General features: G+C 40.0%; 4 protein-coding genes across 5 annotated transcripts in view; 1 reads left to right on the top strand and 3 right to left on the bottom strand.

Annotated features, from left to right (window-relative positions):
• LOC129375880 (H-2 class I histocompatibility antigen, Q9 alpha chain-like) overlaps window positions 1-5,470 on the bottom strand; it is a 51,308-nt gene extending 45,838 nt beyond the window's left edge. The window contains exon 1 of the mRNA XM_055055248.1: window positions 5,361-5,470. Within this exon, the coding sequence (XP_054911223.1) occupies window positions 5,361-5,415 (55 nt within the window). The 5' untranslated portion in view covers window positions 5,416-5,470. The remainder of the gene's footprint in view (window positions 1-5,360) is intronic.
• LOC129375864 (tripartite motif-containing protein 16-like) overlaps window positions 1-24,692 on the top strand; it is a 198,407-nt gene that overhangs the window by 60,315 nt on the left and 113,400 nt on the right. The window lies entirely within an intron of this gene.
• LOC129375875 (H-2 class I histocompatibility antigen, Q9 alpha chain-like) lies at window positions 8,409-15,385 on the bottom strand. 2 transcript variants are annotated; one of them, XM_055055244.1, is made up of 7 exons: window positions 15,313-15,385; window positions 13,850-14,110; window positions 12,936-13,214; window positions 12,339-12,638; window positions 11,793-11,909; window positions 9,694-9,773; window positions 8,409-9,572 (listed from the first exon to the last, which is right to left on the bottom strand). In XM_055055244.1, the coding sequence occupies exons 1-6, from the start codon at window positions 15,362-15,364 to the stop codon at window positions 9,742-9,744; spliced, it is 1,041 nt and encodes a 346-aa protein (XP_054911219.1). In that variant the 5' UTR covers window positions 15,365-15,385; the 3' UTR covers window positions 8,409-9,572; window positions 9,694-9,741. The 2 variants fall into 2 exon arrangements, with proteins under 2 accessions (XP_054911219.1, XP_054911220.1); XM_055055245.1 differs by having other exon boundaries at window positions 11,793-11,906.
• LOC129375674 (H-2 class I histocompatibility antigen, K-K alpha chain-like) lies at window positions 15,779-24,498 on the bottom strand. The gene is made up of 4 exons (XM_055054913.1): window positions 24,379-24,498; window positions 21,875-22,141; window positions 16,538-16,828; window positions 15,779-15,852 (listed from the first exon to the last, which is right to left on the bottom strand). The coding sequence occupies exons 1-4, from the start codon at window positions 24,428-24,430 to the stop codon at window positions 15,779-15,781; spliced, it is 684 nt and encodes a 227-aa protein (XP_054910888.1). The 5' UTR covers window positions 24,431-24,498.

Here is a 24,692-nt window from a genome sequence, read left to right as displayed (position 1 = left end):
CAGGCGGCCCGCAGGAGGCCCGCAGGCGGCTTGTAGGAGGCCCGCAGGAGGCCCGCAGGAGGCCCGAAGGCGGCCCGCAGGCGGCCAGCAGGCGGCCCGCAGAAGGCCCGCAGGAGGCCCGCAGGCGGCTTGTAGGAGGCCCAAAGGCGGACCGCAGGAGGCCCGCAGGAGGCCCGCAGTAGTCCCGCAGGAGGCCCAAGGGCGGCCCGCAGGCGGCCCGCAAGAGGCCCGCAGGAGGCCCGCAGGCGGCCAGCAGGCGGCCAGCAGGAGGCCCGCAGGAGGCCCGCAGGCGGCCAGCAGGCGGCCAGCAGGAGGCCAGCAGGCGGCCCGCAGGCGGCCAGCAGGCGGCCCGCAGGAGGCCCGCAGGAGGCCCGCAGGAGGCCAGCAGGCGGCTTGTAGGAGGCCCGCAGGAGGCCCGGAGGCGACCAGCAGGTGGCCAGCAGGCGGCCCGCAGGAGGCCCGAAGGCGGCCCGCAGGAGGCCAGCAGGCGGCCCGCAGGCGGCCCGCAGGAGGACCGTAGGCGGACCGCAAGAGGCCCAAAGGAGGCCCGCAGGTGGCCCGCAGCAGGGCCACAGGCGGCCCGCAGGAGGCCCGCAGGCGGCCCGTAGGAGGCCAGCAGGCGGCCAGTATGCGGCCCGCTGGTGGCACGCAGGGGGCCCGTAGGAGGCCAGCAGGCGGCCCGCAGGAGGCCCGCAGGCGGCCCGCAGGAGGCACGCAGGAGGCCCGCAGGCGGCCCGTAGGAGGCCCGCAGGTGGCCCGCAGGAGGCCCAAAGGCGGCCCGTAGGAGGCCCGCAGGTGGCCCGCAGGAGGCCCCCAGGCGGCCCGCAGGAGGCCCAAAGGCGGCCCGTAGGAGGCCAGCAGGCGGCCAGCATGCGGCCCGCAGGAGGCCCGCAGGCGGCCCGCAGGCGGCTTGTAGGAGGCCCGCAGGAGGCCCAAAGGCGGCCCGCAGACGGCTTGTAGGAGGCCCGCAGGAGGCCCGCAGGTGGCCCGCAGTAGTCCCGCAGGAGGCCCGCAGGCGGCCCGCAGGAGGCCAGCAGGCGGCCAGCAGGAGGCCCGCAGGCGGCCCGCAGGCGGCCAGCAGGCGGCCCGCAGGCGGCCCGCAGGCGGCCAGCAGGCGGCCAGCAGGCGGCCCGCAGGCGGCCCGCAGGAGGCCCGCAGGAGGCCAGCAGGCGGCCCGCAGGCGGCTTGTAGGAGGCCCGCAGGAGGCCCAAAGCCGGCCCGCAGACGGCTTGTAGGAGGCCCTCAGGAGGCCCGCAGGAGGCCCGGAGGTGGCCCGCAGTAGTCCCGCAGGAGGCCCGCAGTAGTCCCGCAGGAGGCCCAAGGGCGGCCCGCAGGCGGCCGGCAAGAGGCCAGCAGGCGGCCAGCAGGCGGCCAGCAGGCGGCCCGCAGGAGGCCCGCAGGAGGCCCGCAGGAGGCCCGCAGGCGGCCCGTAGGAGGCCAGCAGGCGGCCAGCATGCGGCCCGTAGGAGGCCAGCAGGCGGCCAGCATGCGGCCTGTAGGAGGCCAGCAGGCGGCCAGCAGGCGGCCAGCAGGCGGCCAGCATGCGGCCCGTAGGAGGCCAGCAGGCGGCCCGCAGGAGGCTCGCAGGCGGCTTGTTGGAGGCCCGCAGGAGGCCCAAAGGCGGCCCGCAGGCGGCCAGCAGGCGGCCAGCAGGAGGCCCGCAGGAGGCCCAAAGGCGGCCCGCAGGCAGCCCGCAGGCGGCCCGCAGGCGGCCCGCAGGTGGCCCGTAGGCGGACCGCAAGAGGCCCAAAGGAGGCCCGCAGGTGGCCCGCAGCAGGGCCACAGGCGGCCCGCAGGAGGCCAAGGCGGGCCGCCTGCGGGCCTCCTTTATTCACACCATCATGAATCTCCTCTTCATCTCTCCTCCAGAACATCTCAGCTCTGCTGGGATAGAAACCTGTAGCGAAGCAGCGGACCGGAGAGGATGGAGACGTCTGGAGGAAAGACACTGAGGGAACATCTGAGGAGAAAAATAGAAATATTCCTGTGACTCAAACACCTATTTTGAATAACGCAGTTCATTCTATTCCTGTTTTTACAAAAATCAAAAATAGAGAAGAGTATATACACATAAAAAAGACAACAACAGTCAAGCTTGATGAAAAAGGAAGTCCTCATAATCCTGGACTTGAAAACTTATTTTCTAATTTCTAGAAAATTTTTAGGATTTAGAGCTGAAAATGCATGAAAACACAAATAAAGACCAAAACACAATCTTAGAGAGAATGGACCAAAAACAGAGAAAAATTGTGAAATGTAGAAGCATGCTATAAAAAACTGATTAAACAAAAACTATAAAATTGATTTAAAAATGTGCAGAAAACTGTTCTACCCATTTTCAGCAGAGAGTTCTTCCCATACTCCAAATACTTTTTCAGCCAATCAGGACAAGTTTGGGTGATGTAGTTCTTTGTCTTTTCCACCTTCGTTTTGTCGTCGTCCCATTTGTTTTTGGTGATTAAAGCCTGATGTACTGGAGCAGACCATCTCTCTGATTTCAGGTCAAATGCAATGAAGTCCTCTCCATCATAACCAAAGTTTTCCCAACCTTGAACATCTTCATATTCATCATCAAACTCACAGCCATACATATTCTGGAAGATATGAACACCTGAGAAACAGAAACACAGTAAAAGTTTCAGTGACTGTGTGAATGTTGCTTCATAGGAGAAAGAGCAGAGAGTCAGAGAGCAAGCAAGTTTGTTTCTCTCATGAGTTTAAAAGCTAAATTTAGGCCTGTCACGATACAAATTTTGCCGAGCGATTAATCGTCTAATTATTGCGATAAACGATAATATTCATTCAGTCATCAACAGAAAGAGAAAAAGACAGGAAGAAACGATATAGCCGATAATTGAAATGAGGTCAATAATTTTAATTTATTGTGTGTTTAATTGATTTATCGTTTATCGAGACAGGCCTAGCTATATTTACAGCAAATGTTACAGAAATGAAAACATCTAAATTATAAGAAATCTTATAATCAATGTACGTTTGCATTTTCTTTGAGTGCCTTTTCTTATGTTTAACAAGAGAAACACATTTTCAGTTTTAGTATAAATAACCAGGGTGTGTTGCAGCCTTAAGGTTTTAATTTCACTCCTGATAAAATAAAACAACTGAAACCTTGTGAGACATGAAGCCCAGCAGCATAAAGCAGTGAAATATCCTGACAAACCTCCAGTTTGGTTGAATCGTTGCTTTGCAACTTCAGTGCTGTTTATGAAGGACATCTGGGTTTCATATAACTCATGTGTTTGAAAGTCCCAGTACTGCGGATCATCGTCTGTGACATTCTTCATCCAGTCCTGTTTGGGGATCGCTGTCTTATTGCTGCTGTCATAATACATGAACTGGTTTCCATCAACCAGACCAACAGCCACAAACTCTGGAAAGTTATCGATTCCAGATGACGCAGTATAAATATACTGCAGAAAATGACGCCCTGCAAAGTAACATAATATTGTGATTTCAATTTTCAGATTTACACACAAATACAAACAAAACCAGTGTTGGATCTGCAGGGAAAGAGAGGAACAGTAAATCCTCCCAGTATTTGGTAATGTTACCTCTAAAATGTGTGACTTGTACTGTTTTAAGTTTCCTTTGAAAAGCTTCTCACCATCTTTAGTTCTGGCCCATCGGGCCTGACAGAACCTCAGTCGGGTTTAAAGGCTGCCATTTAAACCTGGACCCGTCTTTCAGATCTGCCCACAAATATTCTCTAGGATTAATATCAGGGCTTTTATTCAGGACCAAAACTGACAGAATTAAAAAGCATTGATGGCCCAGTAAATAAATCAATATTCCTATTCAATCAATAATTTCAAAATTATGAAATAATAGGAGGGTTAGGGTTATGTTTTATAATTTAATTGAGCTTCATATTTTTTCAGCTTAGTGTCAACAAAAGACATATTTCATATATCTTTGTTTTTCTTTTTACTTATATATTAATACATAAATATACATGTTTCACCACATGAACTATGAAATATTCAATTAAATTATGAAATAATATCTAGATTTTAAAATGAAATCAATACATTTAATTTATCAACATTAATGTAGATACCCTGTTCAGGTTATGCTGCAACAGTTACTGAACTATTTTCATTATTTTAAATCATATTTTCATTCATGAATAATAAAACTTTTCTTTTCTATTTAATCTTGACCAAAGTTAAAGTAACTCAACACTATTTGACCTTTGACATTAGAGCTGGTTTCATTTTGTTACCAGCATTTCAAATGAAGTGTAAAAGTTCATATTTTAACTGGGACTAAATAAAAACAAATGATAAGAGCAAACAAAACATTGATCACTAAGCCAATATGTATTGTGAATTTGTGTCTTTTTAACACATTTATGCCTCATTTGTGGATTTTTAAGTGGATTTTGTAAGATTATGGTGAAGTATTTCAATTAGATTTTCTACAGTCAAAAACATTTCAGCAAAACTAAATCCAAATCTTTTGACTTTTTTCTTTTATAAAACTAGAATCTAAATGGTGGGAAATAAAATATCGTTTTCTTGTTTTGGGGAAGGAAATCTTCCTGCCTTCACATCAAAACATGTCCTAGAAATTCTTAATTTTAGAAATAAAATTATAAATTATATTTTAGAACTGAAAGAAATCTGCAAATGCTCGATCAGCGTTCCAGTCTTTGCAAAGTATCATTTCCATTCTCCGGACTTGAATGTGAGGATCACGTCTGAATGATCTTTATTCCCATCATAGCAAACTGCTGGTGGCAGTCAGGAAAAACAACCAGTTTTTATATATTTGATATACCAAATATATAGATTGGTACCTTTGCTAACTTACAGAAATAAAAAGTGAGCTAAAAATAGAAATCAAATATTAGTTTGATACATATGAAATAACTTGAATATCATCAGGTGTTATTCAGGAAGTGTTTATTAGAGCTTTGGCTTAATAAACCGTTAACCTTAGGGTCAAGGTGTACTTAAAAGCACCACGAGTTTATCTCTCTGGACCATAAATGTTGCGTAGAATCGCAGCAGAACAGAACCGGAGAGAATAAATCTTTCTACTGAAACTTTTCTCTCCACAACAATATAGACTGGTAAACTCATTAGAGTTTATTACACATATAATGACCATGGTGCAGCAGAGCGAAATGCTTCTATTTTGGAAAAAAAAAACTTTATGCATTGACTAATCTTAAATAAATAAACATATTACATTCGATTAAAATTAATTTGATTTTTAAAGAAAACTGTTTAAGAAAGTGTTTTTATTTAGAAACAATCATTTTTCTCAGAGTTAAATATTAGACACACATCTCAAAACTGTACAAGTTGTGAAGCTAAATGTATTTATTTCTGACTCACCTGATATTGTGCTTTGTATTCCCTGAAAAACCAGGAAAATAGACCAGATTCTCATTTTAGCCTTTTCACAACTACATTTTTATCATTTATAACTTCTCTCCTCTTCCCTTCTGAAGAAACTCTGGAAAGATGGATGAAGAGTTGGGAACGTAAAGTTCACCTTTCCAAGGAACCAATGAGAGAACGCAGGTCGTCAACGTCACTCACCTGGTTATACAACCTGGTGATGTTTTAATGATGGTAATGATGGTGAATCCTGACTGAGTTCTGATGTTTGGACTAAAGCTAGAAGAAGATGACATTATCACAAATTTGGGGATCTTTCCTTTTTTTTCTTTATCATAAATGTTGGAGGAAGAGTTATTTTGGTTTAATTTCTGTTTGGTTTGAACATAATAATAATAATACTGGCTAGAAAACAATTTGGATAGGAAAATGAGGCCCACATGTTGACTCTACAAACCTTTATAAGTTATAGCCTGCTAAAAAACCTAAACAATTAATTTATGCTTTACACATTATAATTACTAAAAGTTATTAACAGCAATGCAAGCAGAAGAGGAACATGTGAACATTAGTAGCACTATAATGCTTTGCCTGTTATTATTAGCGTGTCTCTGTTTTCCTGTAGTTTTCTCTAGTTTCCCATTTTAACTGATGTTTGTTTTCAGTTTATCAATGTGAGTTTATGAGTTACTGGATGAACTGTAACTCAGATCTGCTCACACCTTTGGACTATAAATTGAGTTGCAGTTACCAAAGGTCCTTCTGTTGACACTAAAGCATAAAACACACGCCCACATGCACACACACACACACACACACACACACGCCCACACGCACACGCACACATGCACACGCACACATGCACACGCACACACAAACTGTAAAACACATACAAATGAGTGCCGACAGTCGAGATCCAGGTTTTGTGCTTAATAACAGCGAATACAGCAGAAATAGTTTGTCTGCAGGAAGTTTATGAAAGTGAAAATGATTTGTTTTTCTCAGTTGCTCTTGACAATTTGTCTTTCTCATCCCCTACATGTTATAAAAGTCCACAAGCTGGACCCGACTCCTCACTGATATACTTCTTAACTACATCTTATCTTTCTTTGATCACCAGCTTCTCTGTTCACCTTATGTACAGGTTTGTAAAGACCAGTATGAACTTTATTTCCTGTCTGTTTAGCTTCCTTTGTCTCATGAGTATTGTTTGGATTTCTCTACCATCTCTGCTCTGCTTCCTGTTTTTATATTTTTTTTCACTTGGTTGTAAATCTGCCTCTAGTTTCTGAGATCAGAATTATTTAGTTTCTAGGAGCTAATATTGTTACCAGTGTTGTTATGCTGTTATAATCTGACAGTTTGTGTTTTTTCTCATCCTGTTTTATCCCGCAGTCGTCATCATCTTGAACATCACAGCATCTTTATTTACACTATAATTGTTGCAGGTTTTCTGTTGTAATCCAGAATCTAATTTAATCTGAATGGTCTGAATGTATAGGGCATTTCACTATTGCTGTATTCACCCAATCACTAACACAAAAGTGAAAGTTCACACACAAATACGTAGGTTGGTAGGCAACTGTGGCTTAAGTGCCTTGCTCAGGGGCACATCAACATGTTAGTGCAGGATGCTACGAGTCAAATCCTCAAATTTTCTTTCTTCTTTACGCAGAACTACAATCTCCATTATAATGTCAATAAGTGATCTGAAAAAACCCTCATCAACAGTATAATGACCTGGAGTCTTTGCTGATCTGAGACAATGTTGAGTAAAATCAATCGATTCCTTTATTGATTCTTGATAAGAAAACAATTACAGCAGATGGATCCATTTCCACAGGACAGAGAAATTCAATAAGAGTCAGAGCTGATTGAAAATTAAATCACCTGTTTACATTTTATTAGACACAAAGTGTTTTACAATGAAAAAGAATGAAAACACATAAGGTAAAAATAAAAAACAAAAAACAGAATACGGATAAAAACAGAGAGTAAAACTAGATGCAATCAGTTTGAACAAAGTGAACAAAAACGTTGCTTGAGGGCAAACAGTCTAATATTTGTTAATTTACATTTTGAAAGAAAATTATTTAAATAATCTTTTACCGCTTAAATGTACAGAGATTAGGCAGATTTATTGTACATTCTGCTATTTAGAGGCAGAACTATTCCCATTATCTTTAACTTGTTAATTATGTTGTAATTTTTTATACCATAATAACCCAGACACAGAATTTAGAGCTTATATCTTGTTAAAAACATATAATTTTACATACTTATAATTTCTATATTTGATTGTTTTTAGGACTGTAAACAGTCTCCATTTCCTAGAATTATAATAAGTATTCTTCATGATAAATCATAAATTTAGGCAAACTAAAGAATTTATCAGTCATCCGATTTATCTGAGCTGATTTCCTCAATTCAGCCGACACTCACATGTTCAGTTCACATGTTCAGTTCACATGTTCAGTTCACATGAAGTCAGTTTTATCCCCTGATCTTATCTGCCTCAAAAAGGTTTAAAAATCAGCCACTGTCCTCTGCTGCTCTCGAGATCCACCTGGTCATGTCTGCATGTTGCAGTTATCGATAGTCATTGTTGTCAACTCAGAAACTTTCTTGCTATATTTACCAACATTTTAGAAAAAGTAAAGGTATCAGCAAAAATCGGAGGTCTGGGTTTTTAAAGGTCGGTAAGCATCAGAAAGTATTCAGTAGTTATAGTTATAGTTAAATGAAGCTGAATAAAAAACCCAAAACAACAAACAAAAGAGGCTCAGAGGTTCCAATAAACATTTAACAAAATGTTTTCTAATCAAACCAGTTTTACATAAAACTTCTATAAATGAAATAAAAGTACCACCTGATTATAAACTTATGACATTTCTTTATCAGAATGAAAATATTTTTTAAAACATGACAGCAGAATAAATTGGATGCAGAGACTCAAGAAAACATGGTAGCACTGTTGCCTTGCAGCAAGAAGGTCTTGGGTTTGATTCCTGGCCTTTAGATTATCTGTGTTCTCACACTGTGTTTCAGCACTCGTCTTTTTATTAACACAGAAGGAGTCAGTGGGATGAGGGAGAGTAATAAATAAAAAGAAAGGGGGCAATTCTGATAATAAGTTAGAAGGAACACAGAAACTACATCCTGCACAGGCAAATTCACAAGTCAGGAGTATTTTGGTAGATAGAGAAATAATCTTCAAGGTTTAACACAGTTTAACAAATTCCTCCTTTCTGGAGTGAAAACACTAACCGTTTAAATGAAAAACAAACTAGTAACTACTAATGTAAGAATCATTATAAAACATAATTACTGTAACACTGAACTAATGTGAAAATGATAATAAAACATAATTATTGTAACACTGTTCTAATAATGTAAGAATGATAATAAAACATAATTATTGTAACACTGAACTAATGTAAGAATCATTATAAAACATAATTATTGTAACACTGTGTATTAATGTAATGTCCTTCCATATTTGGTCATCAGTTGCTTCCTTCTGCTCTGGTCTGATTACATTATAGTTTCCTGGCAAATTTCCCAGAACACAGCCAGACCAGGCCTTTCTGCTCACCACCAGAACATGTCCAGACTTGTCTCTCTACACCCAAAGACTGTCCCTATACTTCTATTATTCTGATTTCAGTCCTTTATGTTATACAGAATCATAACTTTATCACATAACTTCATCAACACAATCATGATTAATACATTCCTTCAATCATTACTACTTAATACTTTTCACCTTGATTCAGTATGATTATACATTCAGTTGTAATTTCTTATTTAACTGATTTATAAACAATCAACTTCAGATTTTACTTACTTCATAATCATCAAACATAACACAATACATAGTTCATAATCAACATTGAATCATAACACAAGATTACTTCAGTCTCTTAGGCCCGTTATGATCTGTTTTCTGCATGAACCCTGGACAGATCTCACCTTTTCACACCAGTTTTCTTGACAGCAAGAATCATTATAAAATAATTATTGTAACACTGAACTAATGTAAGAATGATTGTAAAACATAATTATTGTAACACTGTGTCTGTCCCCCAGAGCGTTAGCTGCAGATCAGCACCAGCATCCCTCCAAACCTCACTGGGAACAATGGTTTAGAAATAAAACTCTTATTTTGGTGCCTTGGTGTCCAAAGTCCTCATTTCTTTCTTTTTGCTGTTGAGACAGACACATAAGCAGAAATATTATTTATTCAATGTTTCTATGCACTTCAGTTCATACAATGTTGGCACACGATGCACTGAAAGAGAAAAGAGTTATTAGACTGGGACTTTACCGTTACATCAGGACGAGGTTCTGCCTCAACTGTCTGAACTTTCACCAGTTAAAAATTAATCCTCCTGGTGCCTGGAGAACCTATAAAATTAATATTTTGTGTTTAAAGAACATTTTATTGTTTTTCAGGTTCTTTGACAAAGTTCACATTGTTATTGCTTAGTTTAAAAAAACTTTAGTGAAACTGAATCTCTGGCTCTGAGCTTCGTGGGCTGAGATTGTTCAGCAGGGACACAACACAGATTTATTTATCTCCCAAAAAACAAAGCGCATAAAAAATATTAGTGTTAAATATCAAACTTTGAAAACAGTGTGGTTGCTGTTTCTACACACATCTAATTTATACTTCCAACACTGTCTACCTTCATTTTCATTTTCTGACTCAAATAATGAAATTGCAAACATTTATAATGAACCTTTAATCACAGACAAACTTGATTAATTATTTCTGTTGTGGTTTGGCTGCAGCAGCAACTCATACAGTCTGTAACTCCTATTGTTACAGGAGTTATCAGGATTTTATTTGGTCCAGTTTGTACACTGTGATTAGTCATAATTTTTGAAAGCAAACAATAACTGCCAAACACAAAGACCAGAGGAAACTACAACTTTAGACAAAGAGGAAGAAAATGTGATCAAACATTTAAATACTTACTGACAGCAACAGATTAAATAATTTTAATTAGCTCAATTCTGTTCACTAACTATACAAATAAGGTTTTAAGTAATTAATTACAGTTAATATAAGTATAAATACCTATTATTCCCTCTGTGCATTTAGATTATCTGATATTTGAGCAGTTTCACTGTCGTCTCCAGACAAAGTTCAATATAAATTATTTACTAATATTGAAAACAATTAAACTCTAATATTACTTCTTCTGACTTGGAATTAATTTCACATATATTCATTAAATGTCCTGCTCAAAACATATCTTATTATTCAACAGTAAGATACAGACAGCATTAAAAAGACATAGTCCGTTTCCCCCTCACTGTCTGGAGTTATAGCAAACCCAATTTATCTTGTTTTAGGTCAGAATTACCGAAATAATTTCTATTTCCTAAATATCACAATATTGACAGTCAAAATACGTCAGAGATTAATTTATTAACGTCTTCAAACTAAACAGTTTACATACAGAATGAGTCTCTTTAAACAATGAGGGAAAGGTCATGTAATCGTATTATTGCTTTGGAAGCTTCTGATAGGTTAACTGATACATTTGAGTTAATTGGAGTCACATCTGTGGATGTTTTTACGTATTTCAGGGCCACAACTGAAACACACTGATTTGTTTGACACGAAAAGGTCAAAAGAAATCAGGAATATCAGATATCAGGAAGAAAACTGTCACGGTTCTGGTTCCAGAACTGTGTGGTTCTGGTTCCGATGCTTGAAAAAGCCTCATTAATCTGTTCAAACATTTATGTAAGTAAACACATGATGGGAATGTCCAACCATCATTCCTCTGAGTAAAGAGATGAGTTCTGTGTAGATGAACAACTATAAATATCTGACATCATTATTCTGGCCTTTAGCAAATAGAAATGATTCTGGTCATTTGTAACTGACCTGAGCAAGAGAGATTTGATCTGATTTAACTTCTAACAGAGAGAATAAATCCACATATGTAGTTTTATTGTGTGCATGAGACACAGGTTTGGTTTGGAAATTACAATTCATGCTGATCCCCTGATATTTGTACTTTCACAATAACAAACTGAACTTTCTCTGCTCAAATGTTACATTTTATTTTGAAATGCATGTTAATATCTCATCATAATTGCCAATATTCTCTCACTTTATTTCACTATAACAGTAAAAATAATGAAGTTTATTCATTTTCAATCAAATTAATCTGTCTTTGAGTGTTTCTGGCATTTTTTGTTTGATAATTTACAGTTTTATGGACCTCAGTCTAAAACTATTTCGCTTTTAGATCATAAAGTTTTGCTAGTTTAGTTTATGGATCTAAATCAAAGCTGCATGGCATCGACTTGTCTCTAAAAGAGGTTTATATAACATTTAATCAAGGCTAATTCTCACTGAGTAAAGAACAATTAAAACACAAGAAAGACACAATATTCATTTCTCACCTTTATACTTCTTGTAAAGAATAAATCCTCCAATGAGACAAAGGAAAACCACAGCAACAGCAAAAACAACAGCAACAGCAACAGCAGCAGCGATGATCAGAGTTTTGATTTTCACTGCTGAGAAGAAAAAACATAATGCAGAGTAAAAGTTTTGTTCATCCTTTTCATCCCATTTTGTCTAAACTCTATAGCTGCGTTTTGTCTTTGTTCATCTGTTGCTTGTTCTGGTTTAAGTTCCCACAACACTTTGACGTTAATTCAATAATAATACTCAGTTTTTGCACATTTTATAAAGAAGCTAATTAAATTAATACAGTGAATGGTTACACAAAGTCAAACAAATCCTAAAACCTCAAAAATAATAAAACAGAAACGTTTAGTTAAAAACGGGTTTTGAAGAATCTCAAACAACTGAAGAAGATTGTAACAGATTAAAATCACTAAAACTGAATGTAAATCTAAAGACACAAGAAAACAGACAGACCATTGTAATCAGTATATATGTGTGTTTATACATACACAAGACAAATAATACAACCTACTGACATTCATTGGTCCTGATTGTAGTTTTCTCCAGTGTGATGACGCCTCTCTCCACTCCAGAAAGCAGAAACACACATTCGTACTTGTTCCAGTCTTCAGGAGGAACAGATTGCAGATAAATGTCGACACTCGTCTGGAAGGTCCCATCATTGTTAGGGAGGATTTCTCCTTTTTTCACATCCTGATAAATCTCCTTCCCGTCTTTCCTCCAGAACATTTCTGCTGTGTTGGGATAGAAACCCGTAGCGAAGCAGCTGACTGGAGAGGAGGAAGATTTCTGGAGGAGAGACACTGATGGAAGTTCTGCAGAGTAAAGAAAGAAAACATTTTTAAATCCTTTAGAAATAAAAACATAATTTGTAACTAATTCATTTACACCAAACACATTTCAAAATCCAGAGAAAGGTTGGTAAGTTGATTTCTGAACAAGGTTGTCTAATGTGGAAGGAAAATGATGATGATACAACAACGTAGTAAAAACTTGTTGCAAAGTCCAAAAACAGTGATTGAAGCATGTTATACAAAACAAAGTTCACATATAAATGTATCAGTGTATTTTAAGTAGTTGTGTATTTTAAACTGCATAACATTTTGCAATACCTGTTTTCATCAGGGAGTTTCTCCCGTAGTTCACATATTTCTTCAGCCACTCAGGACAAATCCGACTAAAGTAGGATTTCTGATTCTTTCCCAAAGCTGCATCACCATCCCATTTGTTTTTGGTGATGAAAGCTTGTTGGGTTGGAGCGATCCAGGTTTGTGTCTGTAGGTCCAGCATGATGAAATCTTTTCCGTCATAACCAAACTGATGATAACCTTTGACCTCTGCAGTCTCATCATCCCACTCACAGCCGTACATCTGCTGGACAACATGAACTCCTGAGACAAAGAGACAAACTGTCAGCAAAACCAGTGACTTTACAACACGACCGTTTGCTTCTAATAGAGTTCTAGTGCAATAAGACAGTTCAACAAAATACACTTTAAATTTAAACCGTGAGTTTATATCTCCACAACACTGACAGTTTCTTTAAGTGGGGTATGTTCATCTGCATCTGCCTTTAGTTGTAATTAGGACAGCACTATATGTCACATATAGTGCTGTCCTATATGTGATAGTGCTACTATTTATATCCCCAGAACCAAACATGGAGAAAATGGGGCAATTCTGGATCACATTTTCAGTTTGAAAGCAGGATTTCATATTTTTTTGTTCTCAAAACGTTTAATACTTTTGCTTACACTTTCAGTTTGAAAGCAGAACTTCATGTCTTTCTTCTTTAAACTTGTAATTCTGCTCTCTTTCAATTTCACTGTGCTTTATCAAAACTTTCTCCTCTCATTCAAAACTTGTTTCTGCTTGAATCAAATCTGTGCTATCTATCTATCTATCTATCTATCTATCTATCTATCTATCTATCTATCTATCTATCTATCTATCTATCTATCTATCTATCTATCTATCTATCTATCTATCTATCTATCTATCTATCTATCTATCTATCAGCACAAACCTCCAGTTTGGTTGAAGCGCTGCTTTAAGATTTCAATGTTGGCTTTGAAGGCCTGCTGGGCTCCCATAAAGTGCGTAGTCTCTCTCTCCCAGTACTGCTGGTCCATGTTCTCCTTCATCCAGTCCTGTTTTGGGACAGTTTTCATTGTGTTGCTGTCATAATAAACCATCTGAACATCATCGACCAAACCAACAGCCACAAACTGTGGGAAGTTTGGGACTTGAGAGGACGCAGTGTAGAAATACTTCAGAGAATGAGAAACTGAAAAAAAGACAGTAAGATGAGAATTTACAACACAACAAAATAATTAAACATTTTTACAAGTTAAACCAAGCAACATAAGGAATAATTATAACAACAGCCAAACTTTACATTAAAAGATCTTTCAGAAGGTTTTTAATCTTTTTGATACATTTTGAAGGGTTTAGTGACTAAACCTAAATTATTTTATGGAATAAATATTTACTGTATTCAGTTTTAAGCCAAAAAACAAGATTTATTTAGTATTCTACATAATATTAATTATGTACTGATTCTCAGAGGTTTGTGGATGGAAACCCAAAAGATTTGACCAAAGGCTACAATTTAAAAGACAGTCATCACTGACACTCAACAAATAAACCTCAGAATAAAGTTACAGAGAGACTTCTGAAAAATGATCTTGCTACGTTTTCTGGCATTTAGCAAATAGAAATAATTTTGATAATTCTACCTAAGCTAAAGCAAGAAAAATTTGGTCTGACTTAATTTCAGAGAGTAAGAAAAATTTATATTTTTATTCAGGGTATGTAAATATATTCAAACTGTTTATAAAAAGGCAAAACACTGTTAACAGTATATCTGGTGCCAAAGATTTTCCAAAAATAATTAATAATTCTGTTACAAATTAAAGTCACATTCAGTTAGATTTTGTAAAAAAAAATATTTTTTTAAATAATGAACTGATATTAAAACTAAGAGAAAATCCTTGGTCACTATTGATGTAAGAAATAAACACATTCATTTTAAAACATTGCCTGTGGGATTAATAAAGTTCATTCATTCATTCATTCAGTATTCAATGTTCCTCAGTGAAACAATAAATTTACATTTATAACTGGAGTTTAATATAAATGGTAATGAGGACAAAATCACGATGAGATCTTTTTTTGTATGTTTGTTTTTACCGGAATAATTAAATATAATTTTCATAAGGCACTTTATAGGGTTAAAAAGTATCCACAAAAATCACTTCCTTCCTCATGAAACAGTAAAATTCCAGCTCAGTATCAGGATTCACCACAGAACAGCAGCAGGAATAAATAATAAATAGTAGAAAAATAACGGAGAGGAAGAGGAAGTTAAAGGTTTGCTTGTCTTTGAGTGTTTGGTTAACCAGAAGTTAATGGGAACTACACGTTTTCTCTCTAAATATTTATTGTATTCAAATAAAACAAGATAAATAAAGTATTCTGCTGACTTACCAGCTGCAGTGCTGTGGATTCCCAGAAGAAACAAAAGGACAAAATGTGTCATTTTATCGGTCAGACAGCGGCGGTCCTGCTTCTCTCATCCACACAGAAAAAGTGGAAACGGATGTAAATATTAATCTGAACCAATGAAAAAATACCCGAACGATGACGTCACCTAAATCCTGGTGAAATGAACCTCGTTCTCAAAATAAAACTAAAACCTCCTTTTATCACGTCATTACCTCAAACGTTGTTTTAATCGCATTAATAACCGTTAATTTACTATTTCTTTCTAACACTGCAAAAACTTTCTGTCATATTTTAGTCCTTTTTGATTTAGTTATCAAAGTTCCTCTCATGTCAAGTCTTGGATTTGAGAATAAAGTCAGAATGATTTTCTGAAATAATTGTTCAATACATACTTATTTTTTTATTCAACTGTACGGCAGCATTTCTATATTTTTTATAATAAAAATGCTCAATATTTTAAGGAGATACATTTTAAATAACTGTAAGCCTCGTGGTTATTGAGTGAGATAATCCACTCCAGATCTACAGAACAAGAAAAGATGAGCACTAAATATAACTGACAAAACACTTAATTTTCTATCTATAAGTCTGACATAAATGTAATAGTTTTTTACAATTAAAGTGCAGATTCATTCACCTCCATGCAATTAGTGACAGAGTTAAGAAAAGAGGCTTTTTTTATCTCACGAAAACTAAACACCTGATAAAAGCACAGCCATAGACAATCAGTCCTGTTTTTGTTGTAGTGAATTTAATTTAATTATTTTTAATTACAATTATTTTCCCATTAGTTCAAAAGATAAAAACACATTTTAAAAAGGCTCCACTTGTTAGACCAGATATTTCCAGGTTTGAAACATTTTAATTTAATTTATGAGCAGAATGTCTAACTTTCTATTGATGGCAGAGAAGGGACTAAATAAATATATAGATCATTAAATATAGCATGAAATAAATAAATGTTTCATTAATTTTATCTGTCAAGCAAGTTTCTTTATAAAGATAAAAATTGTTTCTTTGTAACTATTTTTTTATTTAAACAATATACATTTCAAAATACTGTCAAAGATTGGTTTTTCTGATGTGGAAGGAAACAAATGACTGATATGAAAATGCAGGACAAATTTGTTATAAAAACCAACAACTGCATGGAAAATGTGACGGAGACATTTTTATACAAAATAAGGTTCACACATAAAAACTTCACATTTTGTAATACCTGTTCTCATCAGTGAGTTTCTCCCATAATTCACATATTTCTTCAGCCACTCAACACATGTCTGAGTTAAGTAGGACTTCTCATATTCTACATCATATTTATCATTAATCCACTTTTGTTTGGTGATCACAGCTTGTGGTTTTGGAGCGATCCATTCCTGTGTTTGTGGGTCCAGGGTGATTAAATCTTCTCCATCATAACCAAACTGATCATAACCTTTGACCTCTCCAGTCTCATTATTCCATTCACAGCCATACATCTGCTGAAAGACGTGAACTCCTGAGACAAAGAGACATCAGTGAATATACAATCTATTAATTTGTCCCAAGTTAATGACTGTTCTATCAAAACTAACTCCTAAACATTCGAACAAATAAATTTAAGAAACTTTCCATTTATGATCCTCTGAAAAATGATTTGTTTAGTTTATTATGTATTTATAAATTTTTATGGGACAATAACAACAAATAATTCATAATTTACTGCTTTACGTTCCAATAGTGTAATGTTATGAAATTTAAGACAATAATTTGAATAGAAACAATTTTCTATGATCAATTTTTTAAATATAGAGGAGCAGAGAAAAATACTGAATGTATTTACATTAAATCCAGATGTAAATACATTCAGATGCACAATAACTAAAATCAGGTGTAAAATAACCACTGATATGGAGCTAAGGCGTAAATTCAAGCTGGGAGAACACAGCTGAGCTACAAACAAAGCTGATCCTCTTCAATCACGTCACACCCTGCTGCGGCCAATCAGGATTGGAGCCCTTGCGCGTCCCAGCCAATCAACGTCAAGCCGGTCCATTCAAGAAGTCGAGCCTCCGGGGATCTGCCTGCTCGTCAGCTGTGCTTCGTCTTTGGTCTGCAGAGCACCGTAGATGTCCTTCCCTTCTTTCACCGCTCAGGTCCAGGAATCATCCCTTGGCCGCCGGCTGCACTTCGTTAATCTTCCAGTGGCTCCTCACAGATCCTACTGCCGCTCCTAGCCTTCCTTCGGCCTCCATCGGCGGCGTCGAAGCGGGACATCTTCCCTTTTTTTATGTCGTGGTCATAAAAAAATTCAATCGTGAGCTCCGGCTCACGATCGTTCAATTGCTGCGGCTCTCTGACGCTGCCCCGCAGTCGTGCGCAGGTTGTCCCCAAGACCTGCTTTGGTTCCTCCTGCTGTTTCTGCTGTCTCATCATAAACTGGCTCCATTAGCCGGACGGTCTCCTCCTGTTCGTCTCCGGGCGTACGCTGCCTCCGGACCACTGCGCTCACTTCCGTGTCTCGGCTCCCAGCCGGCTCTTCAGTCTCATCATACCATAACCTCTCCCGCCCATCGAGGGCGTTGCCAGGTAAGACGTACCCGCTCCTGTCCGTTCATCAGCCGTTCGCTCAGCTCTCAGTCAGTGCACCAGCACTTCAATGCATGTTCATGTCGCCCCTGGGCGGGTCAATCTGTACGTCTCAGGGACAACCGAACGCTTAGTGCAGTCAGCGAGCTGGGTTCACCTCGTCTCAGCCTAATCGGCTCTCAATTCAGCATTTCGTTCTGGCATTCCCCGCCCGGCCCCGAAGCCCTCGCCTCAGTTGCTGGCTTAGATCGCTCCATTCCGCCAGGAGCCCAGTCGCTCCTCGGCACACCCTGCCCTCTAATCCCAGAGGCCCGCAGGCTGTCTGCCACAGCTTCAGCTTATTTAAACAGGATGTGATTCTTTAAAGTCACGGACGAGACCGGGTGTTAAGTCTGGTTCGATAAGGGTTTGTTTCTCTGTTGCTGCTTTTATATTTAGGGGTTGTGCTGTCTGAGTATCTTGATTAGCTCCTGTAATTCTGCCTATTTTTCATTTAAATACTGTATGTGTAATTGGTCGATCTCCTATGCGGCTCTCGCTGGCCACCAGAGAGCGGCGCTCAAGGCAATTTCTGTTTTCTAAGGCGTGTCAGGGTACGCATCTTGGCCCTTCCCGTGTTGCTATTCTAGTTCCTGAATTCAGAGCGAACCGGTTTGTCTTAAACTCAAGTTGCCAACAACCTCTGGCGTTTAAGAGCTCACGCTCATTGCTAAACAAGCGTTTAGCATAATCGCCGAGTCTGAAAATTAATATAAGTCTCACCAGTATTTCAGTAGCTTTTGTATATTCGTGCAATTCGAATGTATTATGGGAATTTAAGTCTCAAGCTTATGATAACGCAGTTCATTGCTTTCTCATGGTTTCCTGCTACCATCTGCTGGACAAATTAGAAATAACGATTATGTCGATCAAGATTTATACCTTTCATTCATTTCCTCTTCTGCATTCCTTCTTGAACTCGCTCAGCCTATGAAAGAAGCCAGGTCTTTTGCTGCCTGTGACTCACGGCCATTACTCTCCCTGAGCTGATCCATCCTTCTTAGAACCAATGCTCGACTAAATGACACTCTACATCCCTTCCTGTGTTCAGTATGTAATTGCACAAAATCGGGCTTCGCCCTTCTACTCCTTCCTCGTTAACGTCGTCCGGCAAACAGTCACCAAGTTCTGCTCAGTTATGAATCCTTCTCCCTTACTCCAGTTCTCTCAGATACTTTAAGACTTCCAGTTCTCACCTTCATCACTCACCGTCTCGATGATTGTTGATCCAAACTTGTCACGTCCAATTCTGCCTGTTGGAATTATTTTCTGTGTAGCGCTTCAGTGATTTAGCACATCATCTAGTCTCTCCTCGATCCCTAGTCAAGGTATCTCCGTATCAAGGGGTCTTCTTTCACCAAGCACTCCTATCATGCGCTTCCTTCCTAGCATCCTTCGAATTTCTTAGTCCGTTCCCAATCCTTCCCTGACCACTACAACCTCATCATAAGCTTGCCAAACGAAAGGCACTACTATCTATTTTGCACCCACAGCCGGTTCAGCATAACCATTGTCCAAGTGTTCCTACAGCTTCTATCTATCGCTCGGCCATCAGCCATCCTCAGCCTTCCATTTCATGTCAGACCGAACTTCAGCTGTGCGCGAAGCTCAACGTTCTTATCCGCTATGTGAAGTATCTTTCAAATGCCTGGTGATGGAGCACTGACAGTCTTTAACACATTCTTACCTAGTAATCCGGCAGACCAGCGGCCTTCGGCCTTTAGTTAGCGCTGACACATCATTCACAGCTCAAAACGCGGCTCGCGCCCCTCGGAGGGCACCCTCCAACAATGTGGCTCGCGCCCCTTGAAGGGCCCCGCTACAGCAGCGTTGTATTAATAATAATAATTTTTAAAAAAGTATTTATATACTTCACTACTTAAGTATTTCGAAGTACAGGGCACTTCAGATACTTTAAGACTTTTAACCAAGTAACATTTCAGTCAGTGACTTCGACTCGACAAAAGTCACATTTTGGAGAGGTTCCTATTCTTTCACCAGAGTGTAGTACTTGTACCACATCGCCCCGCAATATTGCTGCGCCTCAATATTGCAGACAACAGGTCAGCTAGGTCGACCAAGCCCTCTTGCCTAAGCTTCGCCGTACCAACCACCTACTCGGTGATCCTCAGCCAGAAGCTATTAATTCTACCTCATACTCTGTCACCATGTCCAACGTCCTCGCCTTCATCACCCACCGTCAACCTTCGTCAGTCAAATCCCCTATATTCTCAGTCGTTCGCAGGAATCAATCTTCACGCAAAACTTTCGCAACCAAGCACAGCACCCAGTCTCCTTTCGAACCCAGCCGCGAAACTTCCACTCTTCGACCTCTAAGCATTCCACAGGTATCCCAACCGCTGAAGCCTATCACTCTCCCTCTACTCATAAAGCTCATCACCGTGCTCCGAGCTTGTACTTTCTCCAACTACGTTAAAGCGCTCCTCTCCTACGCTCTTCTCCAAGCATCCTATGGTTTCCTCAGGCCGGGCGAGTTCACCTCATCTTCTCCAGTCTTCAACCCTTCAAAAGATTTATCAATCTCCGATATCAAGTTTTTCCCCGACCATTACACCCTCCTAATCAAGCACTCCAAAATAAAAGGTCCTTGTACAATTTCTATCGCACGCTTAGATGGTCCATTTTGCCCCTTCCATGCCACGCTCAAATTTGTGTGCAAAAGGCATCTAATCTATCAGGAAGCTAAACCCCTTTTTATAACTCCCGAAGGCCTCCCCATGACCGCAGATTGGTTTATCCGCCACCTCCGTCTTATTTTACAAGAAGGCGGCCATCTCCCCGATCGTTATTCAGGACATTCATTTAGAATAGGCGCTGCTACATCCGCCCCAGCACAAGGCGTCCCCATCGCTTCCCTCCTCCAGCTCGGCCGCTGGTCATCTTCGGTCTTCACTTCCTACATCAGACCCAATCTCGCAACTGTGCTCGAAGCCCAACGCTCCACGTCATCAGGTGAGCAGTCAGCATGACTGGCGATGTAGTTTTTCTTTTGGGCCATTTTTAACAATTAAATTTTTAGGGGAACCGGCCAGACCAGAGATCCTCAGCCTTCAGCCCGGCAGCAAACGGTCCCCTCTCCGCTCCACATAGCACATCGTGCTCATCAGGCCTGTATACGTCTGTCAGTCCCCGCCAACGACGCGGCTCGTGCCTAACAGTCTATCAGACTGTAGGCCCCCGCTCAGAGCCTGCACACAAGTCCGTCGGACTGCAGGCAGCTAGGCCTCGGCCGGCACCCTCTCTTTTGGGGGTAAGACTAGTGAGCTTCGCCGGACTCAGCATCTCCCCCCCGGCGATCTACGCTCACTAGTCTTCCGCCGGTTCGAGCGCCAAAGATTTGTTCATTAAAATCTCCTAACTGCTTTTTTTCTCTGTGTGAGTTGATCCAGATTGAAATGGAGCTAAGGCGTAAATTCAAGCTGGGAGACAGAACACAGCTGATCTTCAAACAAAGCTGATCCTCTTCAATCATGTCACACCCCGCTGCGGCCAATCAGGATCGGCGCCCTTGCGCGTCCCAGCCAATCAACGTCAAGCCGGTCCATTCAAGAAGTCGAGCCTCCGGGGATCTGCCTGCTCGTCAGCTGTGCTTTGCCCACCTCCTCCCCATCTCCACCTTCAGCCCGATGTCCATTCTCCAGGTGCCCTACGCGCTCCTCCATCCAAGGCTCTGCTCCATCACCAGTTTTTGGACCGGGGGGGTAAGACTAGTGAGCTTCGCCGGACTCAGCATCTTCCCCCGGCGATCTACGCTCACTAGTCTTCCGCCGGTTCGAGCGCCAAAGATTTGTTCATTAAAATCTCCTAACTGCTTATTTTTCTCTGTGTGAGTTGATCCAGATTGAAATAATAATTACACAAATAATGTGGGAAACCTAAAAATATGTGAGATGTAGAAAGTGAATCATGAACAAACCTTCAGTCTGGTTGAAACGTTTTTTTGCAATTTCTAGGTTTGCTGTGAGGATTTGCTCTTTAACCAGACATGTCTCTGTTTCCTCCTTCCAGTAATCAGGATGTTCTGAAGTCACTTTATTCATCCAGTCCTGTTTAGGGATGGTTTTGTTGATGATGTTGTCACAGTAACTTATCTGAACTCCATCCACAAACCCAACAGAGACGTATGATGGAAAGTTTTCTATTCCTGAAGATGCTGAGTAGATATACTTCAGAGAGTGGGTCACTGTAAGAAAAAGACATTTCTGAATATTTTAACATTACTCAATTATTACTCACATCTACCATAAACCAAAGACATCAGGTTCTGTTCTGATAGATGAAAAAATATAAAACACATCTAGGTTTTATATTTTGCTTACTTATCTGTCCATAACCTTTACAATATTTAAACAAGATAATTTAGCAGCAACACAAACTCACTTTGAAATAATGAATCTAACCTTTTGAAATGTTGAATGTCTTTGCTAAATTGTGATAATTTCATTATAAGAATACCTTACATTTTCATCACACATTAATTAAGATTCCTTATATTTTCACCAGAAACCCAGATTAACCAAACTAACCATCACAATATTTAATATTATTCTGAAACTTCTCTTTTATCAATACCAAAACCTTTTCTCCATGTGGAAATCAGAAATTATTTCACCATTTAAAACTGTTAAAATGGTCTCTCTTAAGCTTTTAATGAATTTCATTTTTTATTTGTAAGGAAATAAAAGGTCCACTGGAACCATTTTATTGTTTTCACTGTTAGCAGATAAAGACGCATCTGCTAACAACTTTCTGGAGTTGATAACCGTTTTCAAAAATACTCTTATCTATCCATTTTCTAACACTTTTGCCCCTAGTGGGGTCGGGAGTTACTGATGCCTCTCCAGCTGCGTTCCAGGCGAGAGGTGGGGTCACCTGGACAGGTCACCAGTCTGTTGCAGGGCAACACAGAGACACACAGGACAAACAACGACACACATAGACACCTAGGGAGAATTTAGAAAGACCAATTAACCTGACAGTCATGTTTTTGGACTGTGGGAAGAAGCTGGAGGACCTGGAGAGAACCCACGCATGCAAAGGGAGAACATGCAAACGCCGTGCAGAAAGACACCGGACCGGGAATCAAACCCAGGACCTTCTTGCTGCAAGGCAACAGTGCTACCAACTGCTCCTCTGTGCAGCCCCCATTTAGGATCGACAAAAATTTTTGAATTCGAATGCATTAACCAGCACAAAATACTTCAGCTCTGACTCAAAACAGTTTAAATATTTCAACAACAGACCCTTCAATAATCAACATGAAGCCAAGTTTATGTTATGACTCTCAGTTTTTCTAGTGTGCACTATTATTATATTACTTAGAATTATCATTTACCCTGAAGTTGTCAACAAAATGACTACAGTTAATTACACCTGAAAAAATAAATGCAGAAAATAGTTTAATGTGCTTCATAGAGTTTAATTGATAATTATTGCAAGTAAAGTAGCAAAATAAAAACTTATTTAATGCGCTGCTTTGTTTCAATTTGGCTGGTAGGTGTGGATGAGCCAAAACTTTCTTAAGTTGAATGAAACAAAACTAAAGTTATTATCTTTGGACCTAAAGAGGAATGATCTAAAGTCAGAACACAGCTTCAGTTATTACAACTATAACCAGTAATCAGCCAGAAACCTTTGACTATTGATGAACTCTGACCTGAACCTTCAAAGACACATAAAGACGGTTACAAAGTCGGCCTTCTATCACCTGAAGAACATCTCCAGGATTAAAGAACTGATGTCTCAGCCAGATCTAGAGATCCTTTATATCTAGACTAAAAACCAGCTGTTTAAAGTTGCTTTTGAAAATAATCATGAAACATTAATCAATAATCTGATGTGTAATGAGGACAAAATGTAATGTTGACTGAGTGCTTTGTGACCGTATTTTTGTGTTTTTATGATACACAACATTTTGAAATTCCTTACTGCTGTAACGTGCTATACAAATAAATTTGATGACTGATTGATATTAGATGAAGACACGCTAAACTAACAGAAGAAGCATTAAAATCTGAAAAAACATTGGGGCTCACAATGTGAATTATAAATCCTCAAAAACTCTTAAACTTTATCCAAAATGTTTATTAAACAATAAGCGCAACAAACTCACTGACGGCCATTTTACATGTCGCCAAACCCAACACTGCTGTGACATAACATGCTGCCATTTTGGATACTGCAGCCCAAGCCGCTCATCTAGACAATGTAAAAATATTAATAACATAAGGTTTTAAAAAAGTAAGAAAAAACTTAACAATCAGTCCAATTTGTTTAATTTCAGACAATTCTCTTTTAAATAAGTGAATAAAATGTTTAACCTTCTGCATCCAGTACCAGGAACTATTATCAAACAAACTTTAAAAAACACAAAGTTCTTATAAAAAACTAATCTGTAAATATTTGAAATGTCGAACTCACCAGCGGTGGATCCTTCAATTCCCACTAGAATCAGAAATATTAAGGGCGTCATTTTTCTGATGTCGCTTCACATCTTTAGCTCCAGTTTCAAGCAGCTCATTTCTTCCTTCGTGAGAACAGACTGGACAGGTAAACAAGGAAGAAGAGCAGGTGAGGGTGTGTCTGATGTCAGCTTTCAGCTCAGCCAATCAGAGCGTCCTGGATGCCAAGCGTCACTTAAATCTGGGTTAATCAGACTTATGAAGGTTTGAAGTGAAAGTGAAAGTTAACTGTTATTAGGTCAGCTTAAATGGAAGATAAAAGCTGATATTTTT

The sequence above is a fragment of the Poeciliopsis prolifica genome, unplaced genomic scaffold, assembly GCF_027474105.1.
Source record: "Poeciliopsis prolifica strain line A6 unplaced genomic scaffold, Auburn_PproV2 SCAFFOLD041, whole genome shotgun sequence".
NCBI classification, from domain to species: domain Eukaryota; kingdom Metazoa; phylum Chordata; class Actinopteri; order Cyprinodontiformes; family Poeciliidae; genus Poeciliopsis; species Poeciliopsis prolifica.
The sequence above is the reverse complement of the archived record's forward strand: the minus strand, read 5'-3'. Positions and strand labels throughout refer to the sequence as shown.

Excerpts from the sequence above, each read along its gene's own strand:
- LOC129375875 (XM_055055244.1), bottom strand. The coding sequence starts at position 15,364 with ATGACACATTTTGTCCTTTTGTTTCTTCTGGGAATCCACAGCACTGCA. Across the intron at positions 11,910-12,338 it reads TACAATCAGGACCAATGAAT|CAGTGAAAATCAAAACTCTG; the intron begins GTCAGTAGGTTG and ends TTTTCTTCTCAG. Across the intron at positions 9,774-11,792 it reads TCTTTACAAGAAGTATAAAG|GTTCTCCAGGCACCAGGAGG; the intron begins GTGAGAAATGAA and ends TTAATTTTATAG.
- LOC129375674 (XM_055054913.1), bottom strand. The coding sequence starts at position 24,430 with ATGACGCCCTTAATATTTCTGATTCTAGTGGGAATTGAAGGATCCACC. Across the intron at positions 22,142-24,378 it reads AATTGAAGGATCCACCGCTG|TGACCCACTCTCTGAAGTAT; the intron begins GTGAGTTCGACA and ends TTTTTCTTACAG. Across the intron at positions 16,829-21,874 it reads ACGTTTCAACCAGACTGAAG|GAGTTCACGTCTTTCAGCAG; the intron begins GTTTGTTCATGA and ends TCTTTGTCTCAG.